General features: G+C 51.5%; 8 protein-coding genes across 8 annotated transcripts; 5 read left to right on the top strand and 3 right to left on the bottom strand.

Moving 5' to 3' along the window:
* Positions 1-2238: 2238 nt before the first annotated feature.
* Positions 2239-3358, bottom strand: LTS14_005004 (uncharacterized protein; the record flags this gene model as incomplete). The annotated part of the gene is made up of 6 exons (XM_064837703.1): positions 2239-2373; positions 2443-2639; positions 2695-2811; positions 2875-2884; positions 2947-3127; positions 3180-3358. The coding sequence occupies 6 exons, from the start codon at positions 3356-3358 to the stop codon at positions 2239-2241; spliced, it is 819 nt and encodes a 272-aa protein (XP_064695026.1).
* Positions 3359-4973: 1615 nt separating this feature from the next.
* On the top strand, positions 4974-5933 carry LTS14_005003 (uncharacterized protein; the record flags this gene model as incomplete). Its single annotated transcript, XM_064837702.1, has 3 exons — positions 4974-5097; positions 5173-5556; positions 5614-5933. 3 exons carry the CDS (start codon positions 4974-4976, stop codon positions 5931-5933), a joined length of 828 nt encoding a protein of 275 aa, XP_064695025.1.
* Positions 5934-6104: 171 nt separating this feature from the next.
* Positions 6105-7274, bottom strand: LTS14_005002 (uncharacterized protein; the record flags this gene model as incomplete). Its single annotated transcript, XM_064837701.1, has 2 exons — positions 6105-6377; positions 6435-7274. The coding sequence occupies 2 exons, from the start codon at positions 7272-7274 to the stop codon at positions 6105-6107; spliced, it is 1113 nt and encodes a 370-aa protein (XP_064695024.1).
* Positions 7275-11429: 4155 nt separating this feature from the next.
* Positions 11430-12802, bottom strand: LTS14_005001 (uncharacterized protein; the record flags this gene model as incomplete). Its single annotated transcript, XM_064837700.1, has 3 exons — positions 11430-12245; positions 12337-12531; positions 12581-12802. The coding sequence occupies 3 exons, from the start codon at positions 12800-12802 to the stop codon at positions 11430-11432; spliced, it is 1233 nt and encodes a 410-aa protein (XP_064695023.1).
* Positions 12803-15095: 2293 nt separating this feature from the next.
* On the top strand, positions 15096-16897 carry LTS14_005000 (uncharacterized protein; the record flags this gene model as incomplete). The annotated part of the gene is made up of 2 exons (XM_064837699.1): positions 15096-15712; positions 15766-16897. The coding sequence occupies 2 exons, from the start codon at positions 15096-15098 to the stop codon at positions 16895-16897; spliced, it is 1749 nt and encodes a 582-aa protein (XP_064695022.1).
* A 529-nt stretch (positions 16898-17426) lies between these two features.
* On the top strand, positions 17427-18029 carry LTS14_004999 (uncharacterized protein; the record flags this gene model as incomplete). Its single annotated transcript, XM_064837698.1, has 1 exon — positions 17427-18029. One exon carries the CDS (start codon positions 17427-17429, stop codon positions 18027-18029), a length of 603 nt encoding a protein of 200 aa, XP_064695021.1.
* A 317-nt stretch (positions 18030-18346) lies between these two features.
* On the top strand, positions 18347-19295 carry LTS14_004998 (uncharacterized protein; the record flags this gene model as incomplete). The annotated part of the gene is made up of 3 exons (XM_064837697.1): positions 18347-18517; positions 18577-18697; positions 18751-19295. 3 exons carry the CDS (start codon positions 18347-18349, stop codon positions 19293-19295), a joined length of 837 nt encoding a protein of 278 aa, XP_064695020.1.
* An 800-nt stretch (positions 19296-20095) lies between these two features.
* Positions 20096-20601, top strand: LTS14_004997 (uncharacterized protein; the record flags this gene model as incomplete). The annotated part of the gene is made up of 2 exons (XM_064837696.1): positions 20096-20282; positions 20357-20601. The coding sequence occupies 2 exons, from the start codon at positions 20096-20098 to the stop codon at positions 20599-20601; spliced, it is 432 nt and encodes a 143-aa protein (XP_064695019.1).
* Positions 20602-20657: the final 56 nt, after the last annotated feature.

Raw genomic sequence — 20657 nt, 5'->3', positions numbered from 1 at the left:
TAAGTAACTACTCTAAGGTTTAACCTTTCGGCGGGTTAGTAACTTAGGTTAAATACGAACTACCTATATAGGAAACGTCTATTCTATATATATAGGAGATTCGTATATAGTCGCGATTACTAACAGTAATTGCAACCCGATTATAGTTACCTATAGTAATTATAATCCGGATTACTCGATTACCTAGTAATAAAGTAATCCTATATCTAGCCCTAGAGTTAGTCTGCTAGCCTTAGGCCTTAGTTCCTAACTCGTCGCTAATAATTGAATTCTATGTCCGTAATAGTCCGATTAACTTTCTTATAGTTATTCGCGCTCTACTAGCTCTTTATCTAGCCTAGAAAACCTATATTAAGTATCTAGCTAGCTAGAGGCTTAAATAATAATTAGTTTTTTATTTAGTAAATTTTTAAAAATTCGATTTCGAACTCCTTCTTTCTTTAAGAGGATTAACTCGGCTAGCTATCGCTAGAGCGTCCGTTAGTAGGCGTTTATCGCTTTATAAAAGATAGTTAGGCGGAGATTTCGAAATTTCGTCTCAAGCCGGTATAACCTCGTTTTACCGAGGAGTGGTTTTATAGGATTTAGCGTAGCTAAGCTATATCGTCTGCTCGTACTTAAGCTCTATATCCGAGAGGGTTATATATGTCTGGTCGAGGGTAGCTGCATTTGGTATAAGCGCTGCGCTGTGACATCTAGCAGCCCTCGGCGATTCTTGCGCGACGAGGACGACCGTAGGTATTTTCTTAAGTCCTGAGTTACCCCTGGACTGATCTACGTCGATGCCAAGTCGTTCTTCTGAGCACATTGCGGCCACGGCGTCGAAAAGTTCGTCCTCCACACCTAGGAGCTGCCCCTTCCATGATTCGAACCCCACCGACTCCTGGTCGCTGCTGATTGGGGAAGGGGAGCCACATACGCTACTGCGGACGCTGTCGCTGTCGTTGACAAGTGAGGGTGGACCACATTCCGGGCCTGCGCGCTCGGGCCATCTGGAAGGCCTTAATGCGTTGGGCCACCAGCCTACTGCATTGTACAAAGCGCTGTCTAGACCTGGCAAGCCCATTGTCTCGAAACTCATATCGAGTGGCAGCTCGTGTGGGCTTATAAGTCGGTGCGGTAGGGCCTTGTCACTTACCGCAGCTTGTGACACCTGTGGTGCAAGGTCACACCCAGCAAAGTCGAACCTCGTGTTAGAAAGCAGTCTTCGTGGGATGTCGCCGTGGAGGTCCCTGGACTGAGACCGTTCTGAAGCTTCGAGCGGCTGATGCAGAGAGCCTTCGAGCTCTTCCTCAGTCCTTGTCGGCCCGGGTAGGTGGCCCTTTGCTTGGTTCATAGCAAGGATGGCGAGCAATTGGGTCGCTTTTGATTATCGAGCGCTTGATGGGAAGCCAGCTGGAATGGATGCAAGAAGCCGGAACGTGTATAGGCGTGGACTAGTCTGAGCCTATGTGCAGTGGACGCATAGAAAGTGTAAAGGGTTCAGGTATGCGGCGGGGCGTTTCTAGCGTAGTGACGAGCCTAGAAGAACAGAACAACGATATTGCAGTGCCATACCACTAGCCGCAATTGTTGATGTGGAGCATTCCTGACCGAGGACTTGACCCTTGACGCAGGGTCGTGTTCCGAGTGTCAAATCTAGAGTAGCACGACAGACTGCTACACGGACGATGGTGATGTTTTGCGACAAGACGGACCCGGACACGGTCTCGGAAACGGCGCCGAACGTTCCCACGCCTCACGACCGTAGCAGTAACTCGGGAGCCCGTCACACCCCCAGGCTTGTGCACCGTCCGTGTCGTTTTATTGAGCTCTATCTGAGCTCTAGCTGAGCTGACCTTTCCTGACAAGGGCATACTGTTGTGATCGACCGGCTTGGTGCAGTAACCCGGCGTATATCTCTCAGTCTCTGGGCCGCCGACTCGCGTCAGTAGTCTAATGCGTCAGGAACAAACTGAATTGTTTCGGTGCCATGTAAGTGTGGCAAACAAGGTGTCACGTATGAGGCTTCGTGAGGCAGAGACCTGCCTGATATTCGGCCTTGAACCAAGGTGGCGAATGCGTCCTCGATTGACCAAAACACTTCATCCAATAACGGCGTACACATTGTGAGATCTGGACCTCATTTCTTAAGCCAATAAGTACAGGGCACGACTGCATGGTACTACACATTGCTCCTCAAAGAACAGTAGTGTCGATAGATCGCAAATCTACCAGATGGGCTTTACGGCGGCTGACTTAGACTGCCTCTCCTGGCCCTACCTTCTTCTTCCCGATTCTGCTGCTCAGGTCACCGACTGGGAGAGTCAACGGGAACTCTACAGCGGCCAGGAGCTGAACGAACAACAGGTACAGGGCGAGGACGCAGAGAATCTTGACATAAGTGGTTAGCGTTTGGCTCGAATGCAAAAAGCGACCACATCTGCCCAGCGGGACACTTACAAAAGTGAAGGCACCAGCTGTAAACCCGAGGGTATGGAATAGTGCCAGTTCACCCACTGAAGCTTTCCAGTACGCTGCAGCCAGCAGGAACAGAGCGATATCCACCGTGAGGAAGATTAAAAAGAAGATAACGTTCGTCCGAAGCGAGCAGATCATGAACATGAAGACGATAACTCCCAGGAATGCAGGAAAAAAGGCTGGAGACGAAGATATCAGCGAGATGTCTACAACAAATGGTAGCACATATCTTACCGAAGCTCGTCTCGAATGCCGCAGCACCTGCAGCCTCAGATTTGGCTGTGGACGTGAAGGCTGTTTCGGCGTTGTAGTATGGCGTCAGCGTCGCGGCGAAGGACAGCCAAAAAGCGCCTGGGAGACGTTCGATATCAGTACTTTGCTCATCACCTCATCTGTCAAAACAGCGACACATACCAAAGGTACCCTGCAAATGAGACTCAGTATGGCCTGATCGTCTCTTTGCAAAGGGAGGAGATCGTTGCTTACGAAGACGATGTAGACGAATGTATTGCCTATGATCCATTCGAGGACGGCACCAATAATCTGCAGCATTCCGCCGAAGAAGTAGCAGACGCCAATCGTCGCCGCACCGCCTCCACTAGCGCCTCCCCACCCCATGAGGGCTGAAGGTACACATGCTGTCGTGACAATGAAACCCAGCAAAGGCCTACGGAGATCAGTATCTGAAATTGGGACTATGGCTCGAGCTGGGTGCTTACAAGGGGGTGGGATTGGCGAATCTTTGTCGCAGGTCGCCAGAAACTTTGTTGGCTGGCGAAAGGTACAGCTTCTCGAACATCTCCATTGTCAACACGACGCTTCCAGCGGTATCAGTTTTTCGAAGATCTCCGTCGTAATGTTCGTCTTGCCCCCTCTTCTCGGACATTTGAGTTGACATGTTTAGATGTTCGGGATGAGACAGCTGTGTGCTAAACAGAGTAGGACTTGTCAGGAGCAATGACAGAAACAGATGCAAATGGGCTCCCGCATGTTTATGTAGCTTGGACTCGCCTTGCTTTAAACGCCCCGCTTGTTGACCCCGAGTAAGATGGGTCAGCCCCCGTTTCTCCGGATCTTCAGTTGATCGTGTGAATCGGTCTAGTTTTATTGTTGCTATTGGGGCACTCTCAATCGAGTAGAGAGTGCGTAAGTTGGTACCTTTGGCCCCGGAAGCGGACCTGGAGACGGACACGGGGCACCTGTGACTCTGGGGAAACTGGGGAGGCTTCCGCATAAGGAAACTGGGGAACACCTGCGCGTGACGGGCATGACTTGGCGACGATACCCCGTTTGTGGATGGCTCGATAGGTTCCGGCCGGGCGTTGATCATATCAGAACTGCAGACCCCGCCCAAGTTATAGAGTATCTTGAGCGAGAAGGGAGCGGCTGATGAACAGATCCAAAGCTCCCACACAAAGAATGTCAGCCTGAACCCCCGGACCCAGCTCACGATGGCTTCTACTCTTGCTGCACACCCGGCAGATCGCTCTGTCACTCCAACCACCTGTCCAGACGAGTTCAACTTTGCCACAGATGTCGTCGATCAATGGGCCGAGCGATACCCTGGCCTGCCAGCGATGTACTGGACAACTGGTAATGGCGTGCCAGCACGAGAGCTCTCGTACGCTTACTTCAGTCAGCGATCTCAGCAGGCTGCGCATCTGTTGAAAAGCCTGGGAGCCCAGCAGGGCGAGCGAGTGATGATTCTGCTCTCTCGTGTACCCGCCTGGTGAGTAAACGCCTTTGGCAATACCACTCGAGCCATGCCAGAAGCTAATATTTCTCATCTGTCAGGTGGGAGCTCGCGACAGCTGTAATCAGGATGGGTCTCGTGCTGTGCCCTTGCACCACATTAGCAGTGGGTAAAGACATAGCATATCGTGCAGAAGCATCAGATGCAACGCTTTTCATCGGGGACGAACAATCGATTCGAACTCTGCTGAGCGTTCGAGGACAATGTCCTAGGATACGGACCGTGATACAAGCGGCAGGCACCGCGGTCAAAGCAGCGGGAGTAACACAGTATCAAGAAGCAATGTCATCGTTCGATGTCGAGGGTCCTTTCCACGGACCTAGGACTGCAAGCAAAGATCCAGCTTTGATCTACTTCACCTCCGGCACGACGGGAATGCCAAAGATGGTCCTTCATAATCAGGTTTCATGTCCACTTTGTACGTAGCCTCGCCGCCATGTGCCATTGGACTGACGGTTTGTAGCGTCCGCAATGACAGGAAAGTATTGGCTGGACTTACGGCCCGGAAAGGTGTACTGGAACTTATCAGAGCAAGGTAAATCTTCCGAACCCAAGACTGCTCCTTCGGCTGACTCGCGGTATAGGTTGGGGTAAGGCTGCCTGGGCCTGGTTTGGCGCGTGGAACATGGGCGCAGCACTATTTGTCGAAGACCTCTCGGGACCGTTCTCGGCGGCATCTTTGCTCGGGACTTTGCACCAATATTCTATAAGCACGCTGTGCGCCCCTCCCACTGTATACAGACAGCTCATAACGACAGCCATGCGCGAGCTGTGCAAAGCTAAACCACCAAAGTCCCTTGAGCACTGTGTGGGCGCAGGCGAGCCTCTCAACAGTGAAGTAATCAACCAGTGGCAAGATATGACTGGCTGCGAAATCAAAGACGGTGCGAGCTTACTTCATCCAGAAACGATGCAGCTAACCGAGCTGAAAATGAATACATTCTGACCCGTTTGTGTAGGATACGGACAGACTGAATCGACTCTGCTGTGTGGCAATCTTGTGGGCCACGTGGTCCGCCCTGGATCCATGGGCAAACCGATCCCAGGGCTGCCTTTCGAGATCATCGATCAGGATGGCGAGTCATGTCCGACCGGAGAAGAAGGAGATATTGCGATAGCAACAACGACAAAAGCCGGAGATATGGTGGCCTGCATCTTCGATGGCTACATATCCGCAACTGGAGATGTGAAGCGAGCCGTGCGGCACGAAGCACGCCCGGGTCGCAGCGTTCACCCAAGGCAATGGTTCCTGACTGGAGATCGAGCATACCGCGACGAGGATGGTTATATATGGTTCGTTGGCAGGGCGGACGATGTCATCAATGCCTCGGGGTACCGTATAGGTAGGTGGTTTTTGAGTGCAAGTGGAGCATGTTCTGCCGGCTGACGAACTGATACAGGCCCATTCGAAATCGAGTCGGTACTGAAGAGACATCCAGCAGTGCAGGAATCAGCAGTTGTAGCTTCGCCAGATGCAGCCCGCGGCGATGTCGTTAAAGCATTCATCGTGCGGAACAAGGAGTTTCTTTCGGCAGATGTGTCTCAGTTAGCGGCTGAGCTGCAAAGGTTCTGCAGGGAGATGGCAGCACCATACAAGTACCCGCGCAAGATTGAGTTCGTGTGCGAAAACTTCCTGCCAAAGACAATAAGCGGCAAGATCAGAAGAGTGGAACTCCGGCAGCTCGAAGTCCAAAGAGCCAGACAGATGTCGAAATTGTGAATGGAAGGGGTGTGTACTGCGTACATCATGCCAAGTTCGATTTATATAAGGTATTTGTTCCTCGCTACTGCTCCGTTGTAGGTTTGTGGACTGTATCAGGCAAAGTACGAATGCTGCTGTCGTGGTTCTATTGCCCAACGCGTAGTCGCGCTATTCTGTCCCGCCTTCTTCTCACCCATTCGTCTCCCGCAGCCCCGGTAGCGTTTCGTTATCCAGATAGCCTGCACTGTTGAACAGGTCAAACCACTGATTATTGTTGGAGACATCGAAGAGGTTCGTGGTAACGGGAGGCTTCGGGTGCGATATACTCGACATGGCTGAATAGTCTACGACAGACCACAACGTCTCCATTGCCTCCGCACTCAAAGCGAGCTCGGTGTGCGATACGTCGTTGAGAAAACAGTAGTCAAAACCGTGAGCGGAGAAAACCCGCAGTGCTTCTTGCTGTCACGAAGTATCAGCAGTCTGTCTTGAGCTCAGGACGTACTTGACTATCCGTACCATAGACCCCACATTGACCCAGTATGTCGAGACCGTATCGAGCAGGACTTCGCAAATGCTCAAGTTGAGACCAGCTTCCTCAGCAATGTGCGCTTGTTGATTGTGAGTGTTCAAGACATGTATGCCACCAGCCACGACCGCAGAGTATCCATAGAACGACGTCAGCACTATACATCCTGCACGAGAAGCTTCTGACATAAGCTGAGTAAGTTGAACAGCGTATGTGCGACACAAATCGAATGATCGCGAGAGAAACTTTGCGGGCGCAGTCACGTTACACGCCAGCAAGCGCCGACGTAGCAAGAACGGATGGTGCAGAAGACAACGGCCAAGGTAGACAAGTGCGCGCGCAAAGACCATGGGTCCCGCGCGGCTCTGGTCTATTGTTGAGGCGCCCTGGCAGATCTTCGTCATCATGTGTTCAGTCCCGCAATCCATATCGAAATGACTTTCCAGATAGGCAAGATCACCGGCGATAGACGTATGATCCGACTGAGGACTCCAAAGAAGCTCCTTGCTTCGTATATTATAGTCCTGGAGCATGTATTGAGCGCATCGGCTGAGAACGTAAGAAGCCAAAACCACTACAGCGAACGGCGTGACTTCTGCGGGCTCAAGGAGGTCTCTGGACGCAAGATTCTCGAGCCTTTGCGTCTTGATAGCTTGGCCGGCGGCCCAGAGTGCCTCGTCACAGGGCAGCTGCAACAGACAAGAGCCTTCCAAGATCGCAGGTGGTTTCGCACGGCTACAAGACACCAGGCGGTCCAGTAGGTAGAACGTCCAGAACGTCCTCCGGCATTCCTCGGCGTCGATTGTTGGGATCGTTGAATTTGGTTCCATCATGAGGCGCATTTCTTGCGCAAGCTTCACGGCCAATCCGATTTTCACCCATGCCGAGCCGTGTCGCTTCTTCCCGGCTAGTAGTCAATATCAGCAGATGTATAGAGCTCCACTAGGATGACAAACGTCACCTGTATAGTCGAATATGGAGAGTAAGCCGATGCTTTGGAGCGTGACCAGGCTCATAGTCTTGGTGCCAGAAAATATTTGCGAAACGATTGCATTCCAGGACCTGTTGGCAAACTTTTCGGCAAGCTCACGTTGGCGGCCTTGATAATAAGGCTCTATGGAGAAACGTGATGCATGTGCAAGTATGGCGAATAAGAGATGGTCTGGTACGACGTTTCCCGCTATCCTTTGCTGGAAGTGAGCAGGCTGGAAGAAGCAATATGGCTGGTTGTGGCAGTACAGAAAGAAGGTTTTGACAGTGCTCATAACGACAGCGGCTGGCGGATCGCCGCCACAAAAGGTGTAGCTGATATTATGATCGATCGGTGCGGCTGGGCCGGGTTCGTAAGGTAGACTGTCAGGTGTCGAGCCGAACTCGTCTTGAGCTATCGAGTGCGACCTTTGACTGCCATAAGACACTGGCGCTCGGTCGCCAATTTGCAGACCAGGATGTTGAAGGGTTCGGGAGATGCTGCATTAACTATGAATGTTGTGCTAGCCTAGTCCGTGATGATAACACTTACCTATACATCGTTTCCTGCATCTGGACGAGCTTGGCCTCCATCGCAGCGAACATTGCGTGAGTGACTGGCTGAAAAATGTAAGTCGTGTGTACCTTGTCCAATCGTAAGGCGACTAACAGCTTCGGCCTGCTGCGGAACGACAGCATTTGGCGCAGGCGAGGCGGCTATACTGGACCGTCTCTCCTGCGACTGTACCGGCTCGTGATCAGCGTAGATACATGCTTGGGATAGGCGGCGGCAGAGTCGACAGGTCGGCCTTTCGCTAGTACAACGAGCCTTCTTGCGACTGTTATCTCGGTCAGTTACTTGTTGGCGTCATTAGGTGGGCACAAAGTCGAACCGACAGTTGCCACAAGCCTGCGATGTGCGCCGTGACGGCCTTGTGGTGTAGGTGACATTGACCTTGCCCGGACTTGGACTGATGGTCTCGCTGCCCGGATGGGCAATCATGCTGTAGGATAGCTGACGGTAGAGCCTATCTGGGTGAGACGGGTCGACCTGGCCTTTCAAGTAATCAGTACAATGCCCGCGCAAGGCATGACGAGCCTCGGATAATAAAAGCGTACAATACCTAAGGTAAGGTGATTGACCACTCCCCATCCAGGCATTGCGATTTGCCACATCTGAGGCGGGCAACTTAAGCGCTCCCATTGTTTTGACAGCCTCCGCCATAGTAGTCAAATAGGTCTAGCGCAACGCTCCTCACTTAACTCTAACAGTTCTAGCCGTCCATTTCATATACCAACGGTACCTTACTTCATGGAGTAATAATAACTATGGCAGGTGGACGACATCTAGGTACGTACATTACTGCTACAACTTGCTACCCATCTTTCCTTTCACCTCGTCCTCAGTCCTGAAGCGCGCCACAGCCTCACGACACTCGGTTGATTTATGTCTCTCGGCATCGGTGAGGTCGCTCGCCCGATTGTCGGCACGAGGAAGTCCCGACGAAGCGTGTCTTTAAAAAGCTGCTCCATAGCTCGCGGGGATCCTGGTGGCAACCTTGCTGTTCTCCGTGCAATGATCATAGTCTTCAGGAGAATCCGTCATTCTTTGATGATTCCTGTCAGTAGGCCAAGACTGTCTGCTCCAGCTGCGGGATACGGTAGCCTGCCAGAAACCACCCGGCGGTCTTCTGGTGGCTCACGGTTTTATTGAAGTTCACACTTGAGGCACCTTACTGTGCCGTGCTCCGATTCACAAATGTAGTGAAGAAGTCCGCATCTGACACACCTTGTTCAAGATCGAACAAAGCCAAGTTGCTGCCTCCATATCCTGCTACCGGTCCATCCACCACTGCAATCGGCATTCTGCCAGATCTGAACAGCATCTCGTCAAAGCGATCGAAGTAGAGCCTCTCTTGAAGCTCATGGGCTTGTCTGGCGCCAAGTCCAGCAACTCCAGGCATGTACAAAGGCATTTTGGCTTGCCTGCCTGAACGATCACCTTGACTTCGCTCGATGGGTCCGCCTGAGTCATTGCCAACACCGTCTCAGCCAACAGTTGCGCATGAAATCCCGGAATCGAGGGCGCTTGTCCTTGACCACAGCAACATGACCTATGTGGCCGGTCGTGACATACTAGAACGACTTTGTCTCTATTTGCAGGACCCTCGTGGCCGTTTGACGTAAACACTAGACTATATGAAAACTCCCTTCCAGAGCGATGCTGATGAAACGCCAAATGTTCCGTCGCTTTCTCTGCCAATCATCCTGGGTTGGCGATGCCGGCGTTCTGAGGCCCGCTATCCTGCACCATGGGCGATCATGGATGGCGATGCACTTTGCTCGTACCAAATCACGACATTCACTGGGTAGATACACACTAGCGAGCCACAACGGCCAAGCAACCGTTTCTTAGAACAACTTCGACCGACGACCAGCCGATCTCCGCTTGCGGCTCCGTTTCTGTATCAAGTCAAAACCTTACCACTGCGCAGGGGATGACTGCCTTGCCTGGTTCTGCAAACTAATGTATCTTTATAAAGGGCCGAGGGGCCTCCACTGCGGGGTCTCCGCCTTGGCACTGGGACAGTAATCTAAATCGGCACTAGACTGCAGGATCTAAAGCAGAATTGTTACCATTATCGTAACGCGGCGGCCCTGGTCCACGAGGAACAAGGGAAACTGAGACGAACAATTAGTGTCACATGTGAGAATGTTCCCAGATGCAGAAATCGTCAACGCTAAGCACGACCTCAGGATCCCTTCGCTTTACGTTTTTTTGAAAAGGCAGCAATGAGCTCGATGAGACTCGCGCAGTGTAATATAATCCGCATCGACGGAATTGGATATCTTCGTTCACCAACCGCCTCGAGCCACAGCATCCAGAAATGAGATTGGCGCTATACCTGTGTATACCATTCAGAGGAAAACAACAATAGCAATGAGTTCATCGCTCGTGAACTTGATCAATTGGTCTGTTGATGGTACATGTAATAGGCTTCGCACAAACATGATTGCTCGCCCTTTGAATGGCTTTGTGCTTTTAGCAAGAGGCAATTCTCCGCGAGGCCATCGGCGGAGATGCCAGAGAACGCATCTTGCTTGCAATGAGAGCTGTGGAATACGGCATGCTCGGCAGCGTAGTTGACATATCCGTCTTTTATTAGACTGCCGATGGTGTGATGAGCCGAGCTCCATCTATTTACTCCTTTTGGGATATCTTACAAGATGCTGTAAGGAAGCTTGTATGGGTAGCAGTGGTCCCTTGCGACGTATCTGCATTCGTTTGAGAGTTCTTCGTTGCTGCCGTCCGCATGTATGACTTTGGGTTCTGCAAGCGTAGGAGTTGTCACCGCCGCAGAAAAGGTTATGTGTATAGCGTGTTAACTAGCTGTTCTATTATGGAATGAGTTGATAGTTGCTCACTTGACCACGAGCGAAGCTGATCTCCAAGTGGCAAGTGCCTCCAGTGGCGCCACGAGCCTGAAGGGCTGCGCCGGAGACACCAGCAGCCAGAATGGCAAGGTTGTGATGGATTAAAACTGCATATCGATTGATTCGGTGGAGTAAGTTAGAAGGATGGCAAAGCTTGTTGGTTGGCCGAGTTAGTGAATGAAACTGCATGTTGGAAAACTGTCTTCGTATATAGTGCACAGCTGTGGCGGTGTCGGACAGTCTGAATTGTACTTAGGACCCAACCAAGTGATCTGATTGATTACAGTGTGGATTGAATAGAGAACTAACTACAGAGCGGCGAGCTGCTTGGTGTTCAAGCCCTTCGTCCAGATCACTTGACTGACTAACTATTACCTGATCTGCGTTGTTTCCTGAGGCTATCACTGAGTTCACTGCTGGACTGCATATTCCAACACTGCACATAGTTTGACTATGGAATGCTCCCTCGATAACAATTCTCATGTACGGCAGTGCTACCTTTCAGCGACTTCTCCATGATATCCTCAGTCACGGCGTATTAGAGAAGTCCCAAACTGCCCATATCAACGTAGTCTAGCGTCTCAAAATTTGACCTCTTCCGGTACCCACGTGCTGAAGGCCATACCGTCCGGAGTTTTTCGCCACTGTCCAGTCCGGCTGTCGAGGAAGTCTGCCGCATCCTTTTCCACTGCTCGCCTGATGATCTTGTCTTTTTGTATGCTACGGATCTTGAAGTTGCACTTGTAGTGTCGTGGCTCAACAGTAATGCCACCGACAAGGTCGTCGCCGTCGTACTTGGCAGGTTCCCCGGTCTGGGGATCGGTCGCAGGACTGATGTCGAAGGACCACATGAGACGGGAGACTCCAAGAGCCAGGCTTCGCTCGGCGATATGAATACCCTGACATAGTCGGCGCCCCGCACCAAAGACGTAATTGTCTCTTTGAGAGGCCTCCCCAGTGGCGGATTCGTATAAGGATCTCGTGTCAGAGGCAAAACGCTCTGGCTTGTAGGTACGAGGATCAGGAGATCGTTTCGGATCCATGTGAATGCTCCAGACATTGTTGATAACTGTCGCTCCAGCGGGAATTCGCCAGCCCTTATAGGTGTCCTCGTTCACGGCGGCATGTGGTACACCCAGTATCACGGTCGGCATCCAGCGCATGGCCTCCTTAATGCAACACCTCACATACGGGAGATTCTCATAGTCCTCGATGGTGGGTAATCGTTCGGGTCCTACGACCTTATCGACTTCTGCCTTCACCTTGTTCTGGACATCAGGGTGTATGATCATGGCAAGAATAAAGCCATAGAGAATCGCAGCAGTAGTGTCAGAACCCGCTTCGAGAAGAGAGCCGCTGATGTATCCTGCTTGGGCGTCGTCGAAGCCTTCCGTCTCCTGTGCCCGAAAGAGATCATTGCAGAAGCAAGGCTGTTCGATTAGCGTCTGTCATTGTCTCGGGATTCAAAGGTATCCGTGATGCACGTACGTGTCCAGTCCCGTCTGAGACTCCCTTCTTTGCACGCATCCACAAGCGAACATATAAAAATTTTTCCTTCTCGTGTAGCCACCGAGCAGTACGCACGGGCGGAGAGAGAGCGGCGGGAATGGATTGGAGGATTGGGAATAAATCAGCTATCTGTGCGCTTGCACTACCCGCAAGTTTGCCCCATCGTTCAAAGCTCTGTATGAGATTTAGGAGGAGCGTTGCGGTGTAGCTGGTCTTGACTTACCCAGAATAGCTGCTGAAGATTGGGATCTTGGGTGGACGGAGCTCGATAGCCAAAGATGATTTGAGTAGATAGCGAAAACGTGTAACGTCGAATGTGGTCGAGAAATGCGTCAGGTTCGTCGATTATACCTTGAAGCATGATCTTATTTTCGAGATCCTGATACGGTACGTAGTTGACGGCAGCGCGAATGTTCAGGATGTTGTGGATAGTCTTATGGATCATGCGCCAGAATTTACCGTACCGCTGAGACAAAGCAAAGGAATGGTTAGATGGCCTTTTTCATAAGGAAATGCATAGGAAGCTCACCATCACGACCAACCGGAGTCCTCCACTGGCAATGGTCTGTCCAATATACATGTCTGGTCGGTCAGAATAATTTCCGCTGCGCTTATCCAGCAAATCTTTCACAGCCTCATCACTAGACAACACGATCATGGTAGTGGTACCCAGAATGATTGAGTATACAGGGCTGATACCGTCAGCTTCCATCTCCGCATTGCGCGTCCCTTCTGGCTTACCCATATTCCTGCGCCCATTTCTGCAATTGAAGATGAGGCTTGTCGATGGGCATCTGATGGAGATTGCCAAAGATTGGGATGGTGGGGGGCCCAGGTGGGATGTCGACAGGTCGACTCCCAATCTTCCATGCTTTTGTCAAGAGGAAAAGGGAAGAGACAGCGAAGAAGCCCAGTAGAAGCAGGACGTTGCTGGAGGAGAAGAGGACCATAATGGCTTGAGGTTGTATGATGCGAGTCCTACAGCACTCTCATGAAGGAGAACGCGCTCTGTGGGATACTGAACGCAGTCACTTTATCTTGATGAGTTGTCAGGACGCGCCAGAGTTCCCCCACCATGACCCTTTCCGAAGTACCTTTCCGAACAAATTGGGCGATCTGGCCTTGGGGTAAGCTGGGGTCACAAAACGGAGTTCTGGGGGGCTGATTTCTCCACGTGATGACCCTGGACTATCGGAATGATGGTAGAAAGCCACTTTATAATTGTCCAAACCGACAGTACCATTTGGTTCAGTAGCACAAAGACAAGACGTGACATTGGATCATGCGACTTAGTGGACTCTTCGATTAGCGACGCAAATTATGTTCTCTCCAGGGGACTGCTCCTAGAGAACGTGCCCCAATCTTCCAGGTCGAATTCACAGGTCATGCCAGTGTCTAGAGCCCAGAAATACGTCTCTGGACCCGTGGCCTCTCCAAAGTTGACACCAATTTGAGAAAAGCACGACAGTGTGCTGGCTGCCGGAATCTCGGCACAGTGAGCACTTGTCAGGCTCGACAGCGTACGTACAAACGGCACCGAGGTGAGCGAGTCTGTCGTGAGATGAAGCCTTCCGAACTAGCCCGTTCCAATGTCCATCATCGCTAGGTCGGTTGCATCGGTATGTGAATCAAGAGAGCAGACGAACAAAGATATGATGGCGAAAATGGGGCCGAAGAACGCGACTCTGTTTCAGTACGCCATGTCAGGTTTCTGGTCACTCTGATAAACGGATAGATTGGTGCATCTTACGGCGCCGGCGTTTGAGCTTCGAAGCGTATGCGCTCAGTAAGGAGAATAGCGTTGCGAGCAGCATCGACCGGGGCAGCTATTGAGTTTGCAACAACCTCCCGATACTGCTCATCAGGTACCAGGCGGATCAGAGAACGCAACCAGGGATATGCTAAGACCGTGTAGATGCTCATTTTGACCGTCAGATAGGCGACTTGTACACATAATTTCTGCTCCATGCTGAAACCAGGCGCGGATAGCGTAGATGACATTCTTTCACCCGCAGAGATGCCAGATGTGTTGTAAAGAGTCTTTTCCACGCTTGACCGCTCCACTGCCAACTCTCGAGCGGCGTCGAGTGCGCGTCCCGGTCCCATACGGGAACACTTAGAAGCGAGCGTACCATGTCATTTGGGGGACGCTGCTCCCTTAGCCTGCATCATCAAGCTGTGGGCGACATTCGACCCATCTGTTGCACAGGCTGTGATGTTATCATGATCAATCTGTGTCGGATCAACGCCAGAGTACAAAGCCGCCATGCGGGTAGAAGGTACGTAACGCTGCACGTCGATCTGACCAGAGGTCGATATCAGGGTCTTTGGCTGAACATTACGAGTCTCTTGAGATTGATTGTGAGCACCTGACATCACGCATTCAAGCCCGCGATCTATGCAGTTCGGACATGAACGGTCGGGGCCTTCGACATTGCCCAGGTGAGCGTGGTGGTGTTAACGATGTTTGACACCTAAATATTGCTTCTCTGGCCATGTTCTCAAGACGGTGGGAGTATCATCAGGTCTGTCGAGGCGTAAGAAGGCCCAGGGCCCGACGATTGGGCTCATCTCAGAGGGGCGATCGCGATTCCGACCCGACGTAGAAGGTGGCCCCGAGATGCGGGGTGTCGGTGTCAGGCAAAGAGTGTATCCTCTACACTCCACATACATGACTTGATCTACAAAGTGAACCGTCCCACCTACAAGATAGACCGTCAGCGTTGCGTATAACCACCATGATACCCAAAGAATCCCTACTTCCCGATGACGTGGTCGTCATCGCAGGAGGTGGGCCGATTGGACTGGCCCTGGCACGAATTCTCTCCCACCGCGGCGTTTCTTCGATATTGTTTGAGCGCAACCGAACAACCACCAGTTGGCCAAAGATGGACTTGACGAATGCACGTTCCATGGAGCTATTCCGCACTATTGGACTTGCAGCTGAGCTGCGAAAGCACGGCGTTGACCCGGATATTGATGCAGATGTCCTCATGTCCACAGGCATGGGAAAGGATTATTTATTGAGCAAGTGGGAACTTCCGGGCGTCCACAAATTTGAACAACAGATTAGGGAGTGTAACGACGGCACTCAGCCCCGTGAGGCCTGGCAGCGGATCTCGCAAGCCGTGTTCGAGAAGTGGCTGAAAGCTATATGTGATCGGGATCCACGGATCGATATACGCTTTGGCTGGACTGTGGAGAGTGTCTCGGAGGAAGAACAACGTGTATTGACAACGGTCAGGGACCCTGATGGCACCACACATGTGTTCGTTTCAAAATACTTGGCCGGTTGCGACGGTGGATCCAGCATTGTAAGACGATCGCTCGCAATACCCTTAGAAGGTGGACCGATGTACGTGTCACCCAGCATACCTTCTGCGTTCCTCATTCTCCTAATATTTGTAGTCCAGTAAGAGCCACCCTAGTTCACTTCAAGTCCCGAGACCTTCAACGACTGCACAAACACGGTCGATTCTGGCATATTTTTATTACCAACCCTGCAGGAGGTCTCGGGGGAGCTATAATTGCTCAAGACGAGGTCGATACATGGACTACCCATTTGTTTCTACCCGCGGACGTCGAGGACGAGACGGACAATATGAGTGCTGAAGATGTGGTGGCTCGAGTGCTGGGCGGCATGAACGACCCCTATCCCGTCAAGATTGACAGAGTTCTTGTCCGATCCACGTGGCGACCGGTCATAGCCGTCACTAAAAGCTGGTCTGGACCACACTGTCGCGTCCTACTGGCAGGAGATGCCGCACATCAAAACATTCCGACTGGAGGGTACGGCATGAATATGGGCATAGCGGACGCTTTCGACTTGGGATGGAAGTTGGCTGCTGTCGTGAACAAGTCAGGCGGCACTGACTTGCTCCGCTCTTATGAACTGGAAAGAAAACCTGTTGCGGAGCGCAACGTTGCTCGTTCTGGTGACCACTTCAAAACCCATGCGGATTTGCAAACCCTGCTCACTCGGGATGGATCGGACCCTAACCACGTTGATGAGGACACCGAGAAGGCGCGGGAGACACGGGTCAAGGTCGACGAGCACTATCAGGAGCATGATGGCGAGAACAAAGATTTCGGAATCGAAATGGGCTACCGCTACAAGTCTCACATCATCGTACCCGACAAAGACAGCCCTCCGCTGGCTGAACCTGAGTGGAAACCTTCTGCCTACACACCAACAACTTGGCCCGGCGGTCGCCCGCCCCACCTATTCCTCAGCCACGGAGGCGCACTGTTCGATGAGCTAGGCAAGGACTGGACTCTTCTGACATTTGACGATAACGCCCCTGGAGAAGAGCATTTGGTAACAGCAGCTTCCAAGCTGTCCATTCCCCTCAAAATCGTGTCCTTGTCCCACGAGGCGCTAGCGAAGAGACTGTATGAACGCAACCTTGTCCTTCTTCGACCCGATCAGCACGTTGCGTGGAGAGCCAATTCACTAGGTACAGAGGATGAAGCACAGAGCGTGTGGAACGTGGTGACTGGCCAGACGGAGCGCGCAGAAAGCAACGGTGTAGCTCACTGAAGTGCAGCGTTCTTATGGCATTTGGACATGTCTTGAATGGTATATCTATACAGTCGGACCTGGCTCATACGATATATGGCAACTCCGATCCCATAGCATTATAGATGTTATTTTCTGGGGCAGATAGGTGACTTAACAATTTGTAATTAAAAATGCTACCAAAAGGACTCTGGTGAAGGCTTCCTGTGCTCCTAGAGTTCATAAGGGTCTCATACGATTCAATCAGTGAAGGACCACCACCTTCAGACTAGCCTTGAAGCTGGTTTTGTGTACGGCCCTTGGCCTTCCGACCATGTGTTTGATCGTGTGACAAGAGCCCCCTGCCGAACATGACCCAAAACGTTCGGAAAGGAAATCACGGGGCTTCCGTGCGGGGATACATATCCACTACAGTACCCTCTGTCAGCAGTACCGCCAACGCCCAAGGCTGCATCCCACGGTTTACATCTGCAATTCCGGGACCTTTGGACGCCACTCCCTGCTCGATATCTATTCACAGTTCCAATCTTGAAGTACACTTGGTGATATCATGGGCGCTCCTTCAGCAACTACTGACTTCGACGCTTCGGCCGGGAAAGTCACAAGCCCCGCTGGTCTGGCTCACATCGTCCTTCGAACCGCCAATTTCGCCAGTATGGTGGACTTCTACACAAAATTTCTCGGCGGCACCATCACATATGGCAACGACTTTTTGTCATTCATCACATACGACGAAGAACATCACCGCATCGCAATCATCAGTGTGCCGGGAACCGCCCCGAAGCAACCCACCAGCAGCGGTCTAGAACATGTGTCATTCTCCTTCACCACCATGCACAATCTGCTCCTGGCCTATCGACAGCGCAAGCAGAAAGGCATAGAACCCGTGTGGAGTGTTAACCACGGGCCAACGACGAGTATTTATTACAAAGACCCAGATCGCAATATGATAGAAACCCAGGTCGATAACTTTGCTTCGGTCGAGGAGGCAACAGCCTTCATGAACTCTGAGCACTTCGTTGAGAACCCGATTGGCACCGACGTCGACCCAGAGGATCTCATTGCGAGGCTTCAAAATGGCGAATCTGACAAGTCGCTCATGAAACGTGTCGAGATTGGCGCACGTGCCGTGCCTGACTTGGTTGCCATGTAGATAAACACAGAGCGTAGCTTAGGACACTTCGCATAAATGCTTTTCTCCTGCTTGAATGCTTCTCTCCTGCTTGAATGCTTCTCTCCTGCTTGAATGCTTCTCTCCTGCTTGATCGAAATTATGCCAGGATACTAAACGATGACACCTGGGACCCTTCAAGAGATCGGAGTCTTCACACGATGCCAATGTGATCGGGGATGCCGGACGAATGCGGCCTAGATCATTAGGCATATGGATCATTGACCCTTCAAGGAAACAACGCATATCCTACAATTCATTTTCATCCCACGTCCATCGCGCCATATATTAGTGCTAACATGAAAACAGTGTTTAATCGTTTGATCCGGTTCCAGACCTCTGACGGCGGAATCTTGTTTGGAGAAGCACCCGAAAACTTCGACAGAATCGAGGGAAAAGATGTGGTGACATACGATGGAGATGAGCTCTCGAATCTGACAGGCAGCAACAAGACTGCGAGAGTGGTGAAGGTCAGTGTTCCAAACGTGTGTCTGTTGCATTGGAGTTACTGTCGTAACATGTGTAGTAGGTACTAAGCCCGCTTGCAACCACGCCTATAATCTACGGCATTGGATTGAATTACAAGAATCATCTGGCCGAGACCGGACTACCGACTCCGAAGTACCCAGTGTACTTCTCAAAGCCACCAGGTAACGATGCCGGGCTGTCTAGTAGCTTCGAAACATGTGCTGAAATTATCAAGATGCTCTCGCTGGACCATTCGAAGACATTCCGATCCCACCATGCGTGCGCAAGCTCGACTATGAAGGCGAGCTTACGTTCGTCATTGGGAGAGATTGCAAGGATCTGGAGGAAAATCATGACCCCGCTGATTATATCTTGGGTTACATGTGCGGAAATGACGTTAGCGGACGAGAATGGCAAACACAGGACGCAGCCGGAGGACAACATCATGTGGCCAAGTCTTTCGATAGCTTTGCGCCGGTAGGTCCAATTCTGGCGTCCTGTCAAGTGATTCCCGATGCCATGAATCTGCAGCTTGAAACCAGAGTGAATGGTGAAGTGCGACAGACGACCAACACAAACGATCTTTTGTTTTCTATCACTGATATCTTGGTCAACTTGACACGAGGAAAGACAGTCCGCAAAGGCACTGTTGTCATGACGGGAACGCCAGGCGGAGTGGCTGCTTTCATGAAACCACCTGCGTGGGTAGAAGATGGTGGTGTGGTGGAGGTCCGCATTGAAGGGTTGGGTACACTTCGAAACAAGCATGTCTTTGTGTAGCACGTTGCCCACCGACTGTATCAAAAATGCTGGAAATGGAAGGAGGCGTGAAGTCGTACACCTGTGGGTCCTAGAGGAGTACAGGTGGTTAGCGTCTGAGTCCCGCACGGTTGGTGCAATTATTGCCAAACATTGGGACTCAGACGCGAACCATCAGTTCTGTACACAAACTATCATACAAATCGTCAAGTGATGCCTCGGATTTTGCCCGAGAATGTGGTGTCGGCACTTAAAGAGATGTTGTCCGATAGTGTATCAGCGCTCGCAGCGTATTTATATGCGTTTGACTGGTTTCCGAAGGTTCTCGCAGTGGTTCTGATGCGTTGAAATCGTCTTGTTATTCATTCTACACGTTCGGGTCGTCTCCAAACCATCAAATAAGGTGTAATTCCCGTTCTCAGTTTCATACTAGTGCCAAGGATGCCGCTACCCAGTTGCTACCATCTTGACTGCTCAAACCGTGTCCTCTGGGCTCGATGCCTTGATAGTCAGCACATATCGTCTTCCTCTGATGTGATGAGCGATATAACGCCTTAGACGACGCCCCATCGCAAGGCGAGCGCTAAAACCCGTGTACAAACGTGGGGGCCACGGCTTTCAAGCTGGGGAGGGGTTAATCCTACCCCTCTTGCCATATTCGTTCGGACGCCTCGATGAACTGTACGTGCGGGGGACACGGAGCTTACCGTACTGAGCACGTGATCTACTAGTTGATCATGGATCAGCAGTAATCTGTACCTTACCAAATCTCACGGCCATCACCAATATCAACACCTTCAGCCGAACAGTAACCGTCAAATATGTCCTACATCACAGAAGGCGCAGAATGGATGAACCCTGTGCCCTCAGCTGTCAAGAACTTGATCACCAATTTCTTCCGCATTGGAGATAAGCCTGATCCAGATGCTGGAAATCTATGGGCTGATGAAGTCTTCGCTGCAGACGGGCGTCTGGTTGTCGGTGAAAATGAAATTGTAGGCGAGCAAGGTGGGTGCTTGGGCGTATCTTTCGCAGCAAACCCGTACTGATAACACGACAAGCAATTCGAAAGTCTCGAACAGGCGCATGGGCGGCGATCGAATCTCGACGACACGTGGTTCAGCGCGTGTATGCCGGGGGAAGTGACGCTGAGGATCTCATGCTTCACGGTGTGTTGACTCAAACTATTCGTGGCAATGGTCGTGAAGTTCAGATACCGTTTGCGGCCAGGATGGTCTTGCAGCCAGGATCCCGACAGACATCGAGTCCAAAAATCCAGTTGTATCAAGCCTGGGCGGTAAGAAACTCCGAACGACTGGATGAATAGGCTATGCTGACCATAAAACAGGATCAAAGCCCAGTCCACAGAGCGCTGGCAGGCGG

Source organism: Recurvomyces mirabilis, assembly GCF_035927965.1.
Source record: "Recurvomyces mirabilis strain CCFEE 5264 chromosome Unknown scaffold_11, whole genome shotgun sequence".
NCBI classification, from domain to species: domain Eukaryota; kingdom Fungi; phylum Ascomycota; class Dothideomycetes; order Mycosphaerellales; family Teratosphaeriaceae; genus Recurvomyces; species Recurvomyces mirabilis.
Note: the sequence above shows the minus strand (reverse complement) of the source record. Positions and strands in the feature narration are given on the sequence as shown.